The sequence below is a fragment of the Xyrauchen texanus genome, chromosome 21, assembly GCF_025860055.1.
Source record: "Xyrauchen texanus isolate HMW12.3.18 chromosome 21, RBS_HiC_50CHRs, whole genome shotgun sequence".
In the NCBI taxonomy this organism is placed as follows: domain Eukaryota; kingdom Metazoa; phylum Chordata; class Actinopteri; order Cypriniformes; family Catostomidae; genus Xyrauchen; species Xyrauchen texanus.
In genome coordinates this window covers 26,151,480-26,167,847 of record NC_068296.1, presented here as the reverse complement: position 1 = coordinate 26,167,847, position 16,368 = coordinate 26,151,480, and the positions used below count along the sequence as shown (strand labels likewise).

General features: G+C 41.2%; 1 protein-coding gene across 1 annotated transcript in view; it reads left to right on the top strand.

Moving 5' to 3' along the window:
• Nucleotides 1–16,368, top strand: part of itpr2 (inositol 1,4,5-trisphosphate receptor, type 2) — a 99,773-nt gene that overhangs the window by 36,648 nt on the left and 46,757 nt on the right. The window contains exons 35-37 of the mRNA XM_052152014.1: nt 2,363–2,544; nt 2,798–2,937; nt 6,133–6,241. Of these exons, the coding sequence (XP_052007974.1) occupies nt 2,363–2,544; nt 2,798–2,937; nt 6,133–6,241 (431 nt within the window). The remainder of the gene's footprint in view (nt 1–2,362; nt 2,545–2,797; nt 2,938–6,132; nt 6,242–16,368) is intronic.

The following is a 16,368-nucleotide window of genomic DNA, read 5'->3' as shown; positions in this document are numbered from 1 at the left end:
CATGTCATCGGCTGGTGTTGGTCCACTGTGCTTTATTAAGTCCAGAGTCAACGCAGCCATCTACCGGGACATTTTAGAGCACTTCATGCTTCCTTCAGCAGACAAGCTTTATGGAGATGCTGACTTCATTTTCCAGCAGGACTTGGCACCTGCCCACACTGCCAAAAGTACCAAAACCTGGTTCAATGACCATGGTATTACTGTGCTTGATTGGCCAGCAAACTCGCCTGACCTGAACCCCATAGAGAATCTATGGGGCATTGCCAAGAGAAAGATGAGAGACATGAGACCAAACAATGCAGAAGAGCTGAAGGCCGCTATTGAAGCATCTTGGTCTTCCATAACACCTCAGCAGTGCCACAGGCTGATAGCATCCATGCCACGCCGCATTGATGCAGTAATTAATGCAAAAGGGGCCCAAACCAAGTACTGAGTACATATGCATGATTATACTTTTCAGAGGGCCGACATTTCTGTATTTAAAATCCTTTTTTTATTGATTTCATGTAATATTCTAATTTTCTGAGATTCTGAATTTGGGGTTTTCATAAGCTGTAAGCCATAATAATAAAAAATATATCAAATAAAGGCTTGAAATATCTTACTTTGCTTGTAATGAGTCTATATAATATATTAGTTTCACCTTTTAAGTTGAATTACTGAAATTAATGAACTTTTGCACGATATTCTAATTTTTCGAGTTTCACCTGTACACAATATACATATGCCAATGTTTATTCCCAATTTGGAATGCCCAATTCCCAATGTGTCTTCATGGTGGCGTAGTGACTTGCCTCAATCCGGGTGGCGGAGGACGAATCTCAGCTGCCTCCGCATCCGCAACGTCAACCTACGCATTTTATCATGTGGCTTGTTTAGCGCATTAACACTGATATATAGCGCGTGTGGAGGCTTCTGCTCACAACTCACCATGCACGCCATCGAGAGCGAACCACATTATTGCGTTCACGAGGAGGTTACACTGTCTGACTCTACCCTCCCTAACAACCATGCCAATTTGGTTGCTTAGGAGACCCGGCTGGAGTCACTCAGCATGCCCTGGGATTCGATAGCAAACTCCAGGGGTGGTAGCCAGGGTCTGTTAATTAGTGCCACCAACACTCTGGATTGTGCAACAGCAGAGAGTCTGGAAACATTAACAACAGCTAATATCTCACTGGTCAGTCAGTTTTCCTCGCAATCCATAGGGTTATTCAGTGTTGTTTGAATATGCCATTAGGAATTTAAGTGATGGGCACATAAAGCACTTTGCACATAAACTTGATAATATTTTGGAGTAAATGAAGTTGTGTCACTTTTGTGTGCGGTATTTTAGCACCAAAAGCTGCATCTTTGTGATCATTGCCTGGATCGGAATAATCCAACGATGCTGTGAAGTGTCGGATCGCAGTAGTCTGCTGTATCCTCCACAACCAAGCATTTAGAACCAGCCTGAAAGCCATGCAGTTTTCATTCAGCATTACATTTTTGGCCATATTTACACGATTACCTGATTTATATCATATGTATAATTGAATGCTAAAACAAAACCGCTATCTTGTGCAAATAAGTGAGGCTATCAGTGAGTGCAATTCATTTTTAGTGACTTTCCCCCTCAGTCTCTAGAATTTATTTAAGACATTCCTTATATTTCCAAAGATTGGGCAACCTTTCATTGATAAGAATTATAATCCAAATGAAATACTGCTACCTTGACGTAAGACTGCTACCTTCCATTGATAAATTGTAATTAATAAAGTCAAAGCTAACTGTAGTCTCAAATTTTTAATAAGCATATTATGGTAACACTTTAAAATAAGATTCTATTTGTTAAAAGAATATTTGGGATTGAATAGAAGATTGTAAAAATTACAATTTAAACAACTTTACAGCTCAAAACAGAAGAATTAATGTAAATGCTTTTATAAAATTATAAGCTTCACATTTCCCGCCTGTAACCCTTCCAAAAATTGTCCCCATCCACTTCCTTTGTATGTGCCTCACTATAACTTTTATTTTTGCATTTTTAAAGAAAAGGAAGGATGAACTGAAATAATTTTTTGTAGTTATCAACATATGCCACATATGCTGTCGATTGAGCGATTGAAACCAGAATATTCCTTAAACATTAGTTACTACATTAGTTAACATGAACTTACAATAAACAATAGAGTTTTTATCAATTAACATTAATAAATGCTGTTAAAACAATTGTTCATTTGTTAGTTCTTACCTACTCTAATTAGAAATTTTATTGTAAAGTGTATATATTTCCATATTATTATTTGTCTGGAAACACATTACTGAGTGTAAACTCTCCTAGTAGCCAGTCTAAACACTGTCCTCCCTGTAATCCTCCCAGCTAAGAACAGAGCCATCGCCATTCCAGTGGACCTGGATGGTTTGATTAATGCCCTGTTTCAGAAGACACACACCAACATGGTGCAGCGTGCAGCTAAAGACTGGAGAATGTCAGCCCGCACTCGCCCCCGCAAAGAGCCCTTTGGGACACTTGATTACAAGAACATCATTGAGAAGCTTCAGGTAATGTGAATATTTCATACATTGTAATATAATTGTCATTGTAATATACAGTAATTCCACTGGCTTCTGGTTGTGGAAACAAAATATATTCTTGTATATTATATTACTTTAGTGGTGCATGCTAAGGCAAACATCAATTTCACTCTCACTTTACCTTTACTGCTAAGGTACAATGATAAATACCTTTATGTGAATGATATTTAAAAAATCTTTTGATTTGATGTGTGATCAGATAATGCTTGTCTGTTTCTAGGGAGTCGTTGTCTATCTAGAGGAGCAGTTCAGTCCACGGGTGCAGGCTGAGTTCTCTGTATTAGTAGACGTGCTGCACAGCCCAGAATTACTGTTTCCCCAGTCAGCACAGCTCAGTGAGAATGGAGCCTTCATGTCCAAGTGAGACACACACCCACATCAGATTAATTAAATCCATGCGTCATCTGCAATGAATATATTAAACAAGTCCAATTGCTTGGTTATAAATAGGCGTAAAGGTGCGACATTGTGAATCCAAGGGATTGATTGTTACCAGTAAATGTAAACAATAAAATAGACATCATGTACTGTCTTAACTGAATGTATGTATGCTTTTACAAATTACTTTCAAACATGACAACATTAACAACAGTCAATTTACTGTAAGTGTAATACAAAACATGTACATGCATCAGACTCTGTGTTGCTTTGATTAGTTTACCAAGCAGCATCATATATGTTCTGAGAACTTATCTTCTCTGAATGTTCTTGAGGTTCGAGTCATATTTAAGCAATTTCATGAGTCTGAGGCTGCAAGCTATATGTCTAAAAATCACAGCAACACTCAGCATAACAGCTTTACCTTTATTAATCTATATAGCTATTAATAAACCACTAGTTACTTAGGTAATAGTGGTTCTGTGAATTCCAAACCACCAAAGACGGTGCTTAAGCACTAGTGGATTATTTCAGTGCCAGCTAGATAGGTGGAGAGAATATACCAACAAAGTCATCTAGTGACATAGGCTGAGCCCTGATGATAATAGCCACATTAGTTCAGCGTTCAGCCTTCAGCCTTGGTACGTCTTTCTCACGCATTCTGTATGACAAATAACTTTGGCGGTCTTCTGGAATTGTTAGAACCACAGTTACCTATGTAACTAGCATTCTGTTTCATTCCTCCTGACTGCAAGAGGTGATGCATAAGCACTAGTGGATGACTACTACCATAATAATCATGAGGAATTATGGGTTCCAAGAGAAGAACCGTTAACTGGTACATGATATGCAGAAATAGTTGCAACGTTTACCTTCAATGTTGATGCTGCTTTACCTGCATCCAAAAGATGTTGCAAAAAACTAAAAACTCTTGAAAGCTCACTGTGTGTAGGATCCAACCCATGATCCCTGCACCATGAAGAGTAAAAAATCCAACGCTAGAGCTGACCTTTGGATGTAACACTAGCAATAGTATGAAAAACAGCAGTTTCACAATCAGTTTGAAGAGGATTGTACCCAGAGACCAAACCTAAAGCTGCAGACGGGCTGGATCTGGATCCCAAACACTGCCATCCATTTGCAATAGCAGATCCTTCCTGTGCGGAATGTGCCATGGTTTGCCCACCAATAGTCTCAGAAATATGGGAAACCAAAACCTGCTGGCCATCAGGGTGCTACAAGGAGCACTCTGTGGTTGAACAAGGAGATCCTGTTTAATGTGTAACTGATGCCATATGCTCTGCACCACATCAGTTGAAGCCTCCATTCTTCCAGATGCAGAAGATCCCTAGACAGAGCATCTGCTACCTGATTGCTCAACCTCGGGAGGTAAACTGCCCTCAGTGATGCTAGTCTGGGAAGAGACCAGGTGAGAATCTTCTGAGTGAGATGCAAGAACTTGAGCGACTTCGTGCCACCCTGATGCTTCAGGTGGAACACTGTTGAGGTGTTGTCAGAACGAATGACCCCATGACGGCCTGCCAGAACTGGCAAGAAATATTGCAGGGCTAGGAAAACCATGTGTAACTCCAGGAGGTTGATGTGGTCCATGGACTGATCTTGAGGCCAATGTCCACAAATACCCCTGTGATTCCATGTTGCACCCCACCCCATGAGGGAAGCATTGGTCGTGACCACCTCCCGATGAGATGGAATGACCCCATGAGGTACACCTGTCATTAAAAAATCCCAGCGATTCCATTGTGTCAATGCATGAATGCAGCGATGGGAAACAACAGTCTACCGATGACAATGTTTGGTGGGGTCCAACCGCAAATTGTTGTTCCACCACTGGAGAAGCCTGAGGTGGAACAGGCCCAGTGGAATCACAGACGAAGCAGCAGTCAGCATCCCCATGTATTAACACTCTGTAAGGCAACATCATTCCCAGCTGGAAACGAGCAAGGAGCTGCAGAACATTGTCTGTCCGAGCATGTGACAGAGTGCCAGACATTGCACTAGTGTCTAGAGTCATCCCAAAGCAAGTAACCAGTTGCACTGGAATCAGGCAACTCATTGTCTCGTTTACAGCAAGACCCAGTTTCTGCACATGCTCTAAAAGCCATCTGTGGTCAAAGCAAACAGCTTGATGCCTTGTGGGGGCACAAAGCAGCTAGTCATCCAAATAAGGAAGGATCCGTATTCTTCTGGACCATAGAATATACAGAGCTGCACTCATGCACCTTGTGAAAACACGAGGGGCCAGAGATAGAACGAATGGTAGGACCTTGAATTGGTAAGCTTGGTTTTCGAAACCGAATTGAAGAAACTTCCTGTGCTAAGGTACAGTCAGAACTTTCATACTTTCATATGCGTCCTTCAATTCGACACTTGTAAACCAACATGACAGACCGAAGAACGTTGGCTGCACATAACTTTAAAAAAGACAGCGTTTTCAGGAACAAGTTTAGAAGCCTTAAATTGAGAAATGGACAAAAAACACAGTTTTTCGGAACTAGAAAATAAGTTGAATAAAAACCCTTCCTTTGAACGAGTGGATGAACCTTTTCTATGGCTCCCTTCTCCAACAGAGAACGAATTTCTCGAGAACTTGGGGGGGCCAAGTTTGAGAACCGTGAGTCATGATCACTTGGTTAAAAACACCCCCGGATAGAACTGAAATGCTAAGGCAAGCAAAGCGGGAAATAGCCTGCCGGATTGCACCGAGGAGCATAGCTTATCACAAAAATCCAAATAGAGATTAGATGGATCAAAAGTTAGTGGGGAACCGCAAACTGCCTATCATACAAGAAAGCGAAAGAGGATGAAAGCTGAGCTAATGTTGCTATTATCCTCGAGGCTCCGCCTACGTCACTACATGACTTTGTTCGTATATTCTTTCGACCTATCTTGCTGGCGCTGCTATAATCCACTAGTGCTTAAGCACCGCCTCTGGTGGTCAGAAGGAATGAAGCAGAACCCATTTCCCTTAGTTTTATAGTTACATACTGTTGTTTTCCCTTATTTTTGGGGAATTATATATTTTCAAATAAATTTATTAAGGTATCATACACTACAAAAAATATTAAAATACTTAATTTGAAGTATTTTATTTGCATGCATTAGTGTGAAATATAATATAATACAGTGTGTTCTACCAAACTGCTTTTCTTTCAGGCTCATCAAACACACCAAAAAACTGATGGAGAAAGAGGAGAAGTTGTGCATTAAGATCCTTCAGACCCTGCGAGAGATGCTGGATAAGGAGGAGAGGTTTGAAGAGAAAGTAAGTGTGATTGGAACCTCTACATTGCCTCCATAACCTATGTGGTCATTTACAGTGGCAAGAAAAAGCATGCAAACCCTTTGGAATTAGCTGGTTTTCTGCATTAATTTGTCATAAAATGTGAACTCATCTTCATCAAAGTCACAAGTATAAACAAATCACAATGTGCTTAAGCTCACAACACACATAGACTTATGATCTTTCATATCTTTTTTGAACACATCCCGTTAAACATTCACAGTGCTGTGGAAAAATAAATGTATTTAATAACTGGTTGATCCTCCTTTGGCAGCAATATGTTTTTCCGGTAGCTGCGGATTAGACCTGCACAATATTCAGAAGGAATTTGGTACCATTCTTCCTTACAGAACAGCTCAGCCATATTCTTAGGATGTGGTGTGAACAGCTCTCAAGGTCATTCCACAGCATCTCTATTGGGTTAAGGACGTGGCTCTGACTGAGTAGATTTACATTTTTTTACGCCATTCTGTACTGGATTTACTTCGATGTTTAGGGTGATTGTCCTGCTGAATCACCCAATGTCTGCCGAACTTCAGCTTATTCACAGATACTCTGACATTATTCTGTAGAATATCTTAATAAACTTGGGAATTAATTTTTCCCTTGATGGCAAACGGTCCTGGCTTTGATGCAGCAAAGCAGCCCCCAATCATGATGCTCCCTCCACCATACTTCACCAGTGGGATGATGTTTGCATGTGGTGCCCTATTTACCCCATATCTAGTGCTGCATGTTCCTTCCAGACAATTCAACCATAGTTTCATCAGTCCACAAAACATTTTCCCAGTAGCCTTGTGGAGTGTCAAGGTGGTGTTTGGCAAATTTCAGGCACGCAGCAATGTTTTTGTTGGAATGCAGCAGCTGCTTTTGTGGTGTCCTGCCATGGACACCATGCCTATTTAATAATTTTTATATTGTAGGCTTATGAAAAGATATGTTTACCAGCTCCAGTGATTCCTTCAAGTCTTAAGCTGTCATTCTAGGTTTCATTTTTACCTCATTGAGCATTCTACTGTGTACCCTTTGAGTCTCCATTTATACACAATTTGTCTAACAATTTGTCTAACTGTGGACAGCTGAATATCTAAGCACTTTGAGGTAACTTTGTAACTCTTTTCAGACTGATGCAAAGCAAGAATACTTGATAGTAGGTCTTCTGAGATCTGTTTTTGTGAGGCATGGTCTACGTTAGCAGATGCTTCTTGTGAATAGCAAACACATTTTTTTTGAGTGCTTTTTATAATTCAAAGTAGCTATAACCCACACCTCCAATCTTGTTTCTTTGTTTGCATTTAGAGTTTTTCACTTTTGGCAAAATGTACCAAAAAATGTAGGATCAAAACTTTTTTGTCATTTCAGCCATTACAGAGACAGGTGTGATTTCTCAGGAATTTCAGTAATCTCTGATATTTCATGCATAGTATTCCGAAACAATTGCTTACAGTATCTTTAATTATGCTCTCATTACACAAAGATATATTCATTCCCATTTAAGGTGGTGGAAGCTACAAGCACATTGTTTTGGTGGGTTAACCAAATGCACTTGCCAATTGCAATGTCAAAATGTCTCTCACAGGGGTGACCAAACTGCGGCATGCCAGCTGCTGATGAAAGAGATTTTAGAAATAGAACAGAATTTGTATCGCTATTGAGAAATCATTTTTAATTAATATTATGAACACTGAATGTTGCTATCACAGACCGCCACATGATCTTCAATAGTGCATTCTGTTTGCAGTCGCCGCCAGCTTCAGTTTTCAGTGTTTAGAAAACTCCAGATCCCATACATCATACAACTGAGTTGTGCAAGTGACCACACTGACATTATTGACTGTGCACAGAGCCGTGCAATCCAAGCACACTCTCCCAGAATGTCTGCTTTAAAACTAGAAACTTGAATTAAATGTAGTGAATTGATTAATTATAATATTCATTGAAACAAACAAAATAATACACAGACCTCCCAGCGCCACTTGAGAGTGAGGACACGAAAGATTACTTAATACACTTCTGACCCTGTACTGCATGCACTCAGCTTGCACCTGCGCTTCAACCAGATAATAAGAAATGCAATAATTTTGATCAAACTAAAAATCGTATTTGACACGCAAGTAACAATAGAACAGAAACTACAGTATAATTGAATTAATTAAAAATTAAGAGTAATTCCTTAAATCACTTCATAGAAGGAAAATAAAATATGATTCTGATTATTGTGATGCATCACACCTAACACTGCTCAGTAGCAGCTCTATATGTGCTTTGCAGTGACATTGAATAGGCATAAAAACAAAAGATAAAAACATTAAGAAGTTAGTTTCGTATAATTTTACTTGCGCCTATGACAAAAAATGTGAAGAAGATGCATCAATGTTTAATTACAAGTTTTTTTTTAATGATTAAATTAGCCTTTTCTTTATTAACATGTAGGGTCTACGCAAGCATACCATAGAGCACAAAGTGTGATTAAAACTTTAGGTTACTCATTTAACCCCAGATCTCTGATAACAGGAGTGAGGTATCGCATTATGGGAATTTGCCTCCGGCGTATCCGACACTTGAAGCAATGACACCACATCTGTCAACTGACAGACCAATCACAGCAGTGATAAGGGAGCCCCACCTCGCTATATAAGACACCGCCTCAGGTCTGTTCATTCTCCGCATATCTCTTCTCCATGCAACTGCTAGGATGGAAGTGTGGTTAGATACCTCACTCCTGTTATTAGAGATCCGGGTTACATGAGTAACCTAAAGTTCTCTTTCTAACATTCGTTTGGTATCTCACTATGAGATATAGCCAACTCCCGTATTGCAGATATGCTGTCCGAAGCAGACCATCAACCGACTTGTAGTGTCCAATGTACACCCACCTAATCAATTAGCATAGAATGAATGGGTGAGGGACAAAATAACACACTTGTGCTTCACGGTGTTATTATTTATTTGTGTGTGTCTGTGTATTATATATATCAAATATTTTTTTTACACATCGGCAGATTGACTACCCACACCAAGGACTGAATGAGCCAATGATGGCTCTGTAACATCCAGTCTGTAAAATCGGACAAAACTGTGAGGCGACACCCAATTTGCAGCCTCACAAATGTCCTGGACTGAAATGCCCTTAAACAGCGCACACGAGGTAGCCATGCCTCTGGTAAAATGAGCTCTCAAGCCCTCTGGAGGTCATAACCCCAGACTATAATAGCTTCCACTGCCCAATGAGACATTGTTGTGATATGGGTCTGCCTTAACAAGAATCTGCCCAAGAAACAAAAAGCCGATTACTCTTCCTCAATGCCTTAGTTCTCCACGTACAAATGTACAGTATGAACTGGACACAGACAGTTAAGCTGCTCGTCCTCCAAGGAAAACGGCAGTGGGTGAAAAGCCAACAAGTCCACAGGCTTACAGCTGAGCGTGAAATCGCTCACCTTAGGCACAAAGGCTGGATTCGTTTTAAGAGACACTCTCGACAAATCCACTGCAAAGCATAGAGTGCTGTACTGACAACGCATTGAGTTCACTAACTCTCGTTGCGGCCATCAGAGCCAGTAACGAATCAGCCTTTAGCGAAAGGAGCTTATATTGCGTACTTTCAACTGGTTCAAAAGGAAGGCTGAAAAAGCTCGTTCAGAACCACGGACAGATCCCATGATGGAACTAGCGGTTTTGACACCCTGTTCAAATACCAAGTGCCCCTCATAAACCTGCAATCAAACAGGTTTTGACCTATTGTTCTTGAGTCAATTCCCACAAGACAGTCCGATATGGCAGCGAGATTAACCTTGACGGTAAACCTGTTACACGCAAATTTAGTCTCTCATGGGCCAAGCCCAAAAAGCTGCACAGTCGGGGTGAAATATTTCCCCCCACGCTTGCGACAGCAAGTCCCTGCACAGAGGGAGGGACCAACGCTGGCTGTACAAGAGTATTATTTCTGCCACCCACGGTCTCCCCAACAAGTGCGGGACCATATTCTCTTACTCTTTAAACTCAGTTGGGGATTAAACTCAGTTGGGGAAACACGTAAATAACGCAAATGGCCACAGATGCGCTAGAGCATCCACAGCCATAGGAGCACCGTCTCTCGCCAGAGAGAAGAACAGAGGGCAATGAACATTTTCGTGCAATGCGAAGAGATCTACGGCAGCTTGCCCGTATCTCTCCCACAGCTGACTTACCACCTGAGGGTGAAGCTTCCACTCTCTGTACAGAGGATTCCCCCTGGACAGGAGATCTGCCCCTGTAATCATTACTCCCGGAATGTGCGTTGCACCCAATGAGAGAAAGCACGCACCGCTCCACACAATCAGCTTTTGTGCCAAGCTGTGAAGTCACTGAACATGTGCCCCATTGTCTGTTTATGTATGCCACTGTTGTTGTGTTGACCGATCTGACTATGACATGGTGGCTTTGTAGGAACAGTGCAAAGTGCTTCAATGCTAGAAACACTGTCAATAACTCCAAGTTAATTTACATGTTGCGTAGTGACGTGGGCCACACCCCATTCACTATTCTGCCTTCGCTCACCGTGCCCCAACCTGTGAGTGAGGCGTCTGTCTTCACCACTTTTTCCACAAACTCTCTTCTTGAGGAAGGAGTGGAACATAGACTCAGCAAGTGCTGTTCATCCACTCCAGAATACTGGTTAGGTTGCCCGCCTTTTGTTGTTCCCCTGAGGGTTAGCCGCCGCTGCAAAAGAAGCCTCACGTTTCGGTTGGGGCTGCTTCGGCTGTGCCCCTCACTGCACTGATTGTTGGGGTGGTGGGGGGGCCTTGTCTGGGTCCTGAATCCAGATTGCCCACCTCTAAAATGGGTTTGGAAACCAGAGCATGATGGCTGCGGAGCTCGAGCAGTGGCTTTATGGGGAAGGCAATTATCCTCCCAATCTTTTCTCCTTGAATTGCACTGATGTTGCATGGTAGAAACCATAGCCCCGAAAAGGGCTTTCAGTTCCACAAGTATGTCCAGGAAGTCTATCTTTTCTCTCTGACAAACCTAGCCAAAGAGCTAATTTTCCAACGACCCATGCTGTGGCCACAGCTCTTAACAGCTCCTCTTGATGTATGCAGGTTGAGATCCGCAATGATGCAGATCTCCTCCCACAATGACGTGTCTGGTGCCCCAGCGTCAATTTTCTGTCCCATCTCCTCCATCTGCTCGGCCTGATATGCTATGAGAAGCGAGGTGGCATTAAGAGCTCTTACGGCTATGGCTGAAGATTGGTAGATCTTCTGATAAATGGAGGCCAACTATCTCTCAGTCCATCCCGGCAATGAAGGGGAGCAGACGAAAAGGCCACCCCGACGATCGGGGTGGAAGTGATTCACCACCGAATCCTCATGAATCCTCAACAGAGGGGGCCTGGACAGCCATATATCATTCATCACATGCACATCCAGCCTAGGAACATCCTTTGAACTCACGACTCCAGAGGTGGAAGTAAGCATCTTTACTCGCTGAGCTTCCCAGGCCTCCAGCTTTAACCTCTTTTAACTCTACTGAAAAAATATGTAAACCCGCCTTGACGTGCTGGTTTACGCCTGGAAAAACAATATTGACACATCCAAAAATATATTCACTTCGACAATGAATATATTCGCAAAAGAAAAAAGCAGCGTTCTGCGATGTACCTGAGCAGCTTGTCTAAAAACATATTAGCGACCAGTCGACCACTCCTTGCAAGTCCTGTTGAGGACGGCTTCAAATAAACTTCACGGCGAAGAGAACGAGAATAAGAAGAGACCTGTGGTGGTATCTTATATAGGGTGGTGGGGCTCACTTATCAATGCTGTGATTGGTCTGTCCTGCTGACAGGTGTGGTGACAGTGTCTGATACACCTGATTTGAATTCCCATTGTGAGATAATGAACTAATATTTGAAAGAGAACTCGCATAATATTAAGTGTACAATGTACTATTATCTTTATCTTTATAATCTAGTAGCATCAAGCCCTTTTTTATTATTATTATTATTATTATTATTACAGCGATGCAGCCCATGACACCTTATTTTTCCTGCATTTGGCCCACAATAGAAAACGGTTGGACATTCCTGATCAAGGGAATGTTGTTGCCATGCCAGCATACCACCAGAAGATGGCACTAGTGTAATAAGGAAGGTCATAGAACTCGATGACCCCCTCCCCTCAGAGGAGAGAGCAAGTGTGTGTGTGTGTTTGGGAGTGTGAGATGAACCGCAGCTCTCAGGGCTCTGCAGTGTCGTTGTCGTTTGTGGTGGGGTGAATGCTGGGAGTCCTAAGCTCCAGACAGTTAATCAGCATTCAGTGGAGAAAGTGTCCTGTGCTGTTACATAAGCATAGGCACATGAGCAAACAATTGTAGTGTTAGAGCGAGTAGCCAAAACACCGAACTCAACGAATTATTACTGCATTGAGCTGACTACAGCCCTGCACATAAGGAAAAAGAGAAGGGAGATTGCCATTTGCTTTGACAATACTGTGCTGCAGTCATGCCAGTAGAGCATGTTTGAATTTGAGAGGGTAATAAAGAAGAAATAAGAAAAATGTAAGGAAAAGAAGAAATTAGCTCTGGATAAGAATGTCTGCTAAATGCCTTAAATGTAAAAAGTAAAATCATTTGAACTATAGATAGATGAATAGGTAGTTGGGGTCAGTCTGCAGTTAGTATATGGGTAGATTAATGGATGGATGGTATATTTGTTGTTTGGTTGGCTGTTTTGTAAGTTAGTTTGTTAGTGAGTTGTTTGTTTAAATGTACCTCATTAATCCATTTGGTTGAAAGACAGCAGCAACAGTCAAGGCAAAATACAACAGATACTATGTCATACAGTATAGAATATCATATTCACATACGCATAATATACACATTATATACACAATGTACACAAGACAGACAAAGTTCCAAGTTGTAGACAGTGCAAATACAGAAGCGTAGAAACATGCTCCACCCTAAAATGCGATAGTTTGTGCAATTCTACATCTTTTATGGTTGTTTGTATTGGAGTGCTTGTTCTCCTTGAGGTTTGGCTAGTTTGCTGTGTTTTTTCTGTCCTGAGAGTGGTGCTGCAGTTTCATGCAGACCTGATTGGCAGACTGGAGGCTTCCCGGGGAGAGAGAGAGAGAGAGTAGGAGGGTAAGCGAGTGAGGGAGAGAGGGATGGAGGGAATGAGCATGTGAGAAGCCATGTGAGGGAGGAGAGAAAAGCGTGGCACAGCAGCAGGCAGAGGGATTGAAAAGGAGCGGTGTCTGCTGAGTGCACGAGGAGACGGAGCAGGGAGGGGGCTGTTTACGTAACTCGCCTGCAGTGTCTGAGCCAACCTCACGTGGCTCATCACGTTCTCTTTCTCTCTATTGCTCTCTCACTCTGGTCTCTCCCATCATTTAGCACTTGTTTATCTCTGTGTTTCTTTATTTTCAGGTTGAGTCTCTATTGTCTTTCTCGTCTCTCTCTTTCTTTCTTTCTCTCTTTCTCTCTCTCTCTTTTCAATTTCAAAGTACTGCATGCAATATTTCCAAAGCATTAATGCAGACAATAAAAGAAGTGACATGTAAAAAAAAAACAAGTTAAGAAATGTTTTTACCAGTCCTAGAAATAGTAATCAAATTTATAATATAAAATATACACAAATTTTAATTAAACAACACATTAATGAACAATAAGAATACTCTAATAAATATTTTAATATTTAATATAATAACTCTTGGTTATAACTCTTGCCCCCACCCCCCTCTCTCCCATGACTTGGTGTTGCTGAGCAGCAGGTCATGACTCATGAGCACATATAATTGGTCTCTCTCTCTCTCTCTCTCTCTCTCTCTCTCTCTCTCTCTCTCTCTCAAATTATCATTTGTGTCGACATGGTGAGGTGAACGTGAGTGTGTTCCCATCTGAACACAATGTACAAAGGGTTTAAGTTGTCAAGCAGGTGCTGTTTTTCAGCTGCAATTTTAAATACATGGTAATGCACAAATGGTGTTGACCACAAAGCTTCAGAAAATGTTTATAGTTTCAGTGTGTTTATACGGTTTATGACACTATAGTAGGTGTGTTTGGCTGAGTTCAGGTGTGGCTCTTGTAACAAATTAATAAGACTACATGTACGTGCACACATGTAATGTTTGTGTTGCTTTCAATTTACTCTCATTATAGCTTTTCCCACCAATTAGGTGCTGGAGGCGGTGCCTACTCTTGAACCATTCCATATGTTTTCAAAGAAAGCTGGTTCTCGTCTGGAAGAATTGGCTCTGCACCAGTCCCTTAAACCTGCTAATCTCAAATTAGGAACTGCTACCGTCAGAGGCTGGTATAATATCATAACCAAGTACAGTTTTCAAAAAAACGCAAAACTAGATTGCTTCCATTATAATCCAAAAATCTGTTAACATTTACACAAGTGGGCCGGGACTATCTGTTTGTCCAAGCAATTAAATAAGTGGGGAGTGTTTGAAACCTGAGCAATGGCTGCCCAGGGTTCATGTTTTGCAAAAAGTTGTTCAGTATGTATGTGTGTGTGAGCATGTACGTGTAAAAGCCCTCTGGACGGCAGCCAGGCCACTTCTGTTCCTCAGCGTGTTCTTTTCTCCTTTCTAGAACCTTTGCGTCCAGCTCTTGTTACAAAAAATTCACCTCAGGATACAAACCGCTGCTGCCAGCTATGTACTGACATCAAGTTCTGGAGTGTATTTGTTTGTGTGTGTATAGAATAATACTTGCATCTCACGAGTCAGGCGTGCCCTTGAAGTAAACTCTCTCATGCCAATATTTGGTATGTGTGTGTATGTGTGTGAGGATGACTTGGTGTGTATATAAACATGCCTCTCCTGTTTGTTGACAAAGGACAGGAAAGCCCTGTTACATAACGCTCCCTCTCTCTCTTTCTCTGTTTCTCTTCCTGTCTATATCACTCTCTAGCCAAGTTTCACACTACCGCTCGAGGCAAAGCAGCTTTTCAGATTACACTGTTAAGCCCCTCACACACATGCAGATGCACAGACAGACACACACACACACCCCACTGTACACATAATGTTAGGCTGGATGTGGGAGTGGGACATGTATATGCTGTATAACACACACACACACACACACACACACACAGCTAGCAGGCCTCTCCGATATCTGCAGTGGTATACGACTATTTTAGCCCACACACAAATCCACCAAAGCATTCAAAGCTGTTAGTTGAAACCCTACACACACATATACAGTATGCAAAGCTCTCCAAATTTAAACCCCTCATGAACACACTCACACACACGTTTAACCCCAGACTATTCAGGGTTCTCATACGGGGGCTTGGTGTTTAATCTTACTAACGCCACAGGCCGGCAGACTTGTTCTCAAAACATATGAAGGGCCGTTCACTCCGAATGGCATTGGCAATCCGTGTACCGGTACTTACATAAAGTATGTTTCTAGAATTCAGCTACAGTATGATATTATTTGTTGTTAATACTATTTGTGTTGCTCAAACTTTGTAATAAACTTCAGTGCATTACTTGCCCAGCACTGTTTGTGCTACATACGTGAATGATACTTCAAATTGAGCGAATCATTGTGGAAAGTTGTGCTATTACTTTTTATGCAGTCAGATTTATTTAGGGATTAGAATATTATAGTGACATGTTTTTTTTTTTAATTTTACCACCACACTTTTAGCACTTTTAGACATTTTAGCAATGGCATAGCAATACCATAGTATTGTGTTAGGACATTTTGCATGGGCAATATTTATAATAACAATAATTATTTTATATATACATTTTTTTTTATATATATTATTATTTTCAGAAAATGTTAAAATATAGTTTAACATAGGTTAATATTATCTTTCCCCCCCACACTTGGTCTTTGGTTATATTAGCAGAAAAATAGTGGTTAAAAGCATGCACAATTGAATCATGCACAAAAAGACCAGAGATATTTATTAAAGAGATAGCTCACCCAAAAATTAAAATTCTCATCAATTACTCACCCTCATGCCATCCCTGATATGTATGATTTTCTTTCTTCTGCTGAAAACAAATTAAGATTTTTAAAAGAATTTCTCTTCCAAAAAGTATAAAAAGACAGCAAAAAGGTTATCCATAAGACTCCAGTGGTTAAATCCACATCCT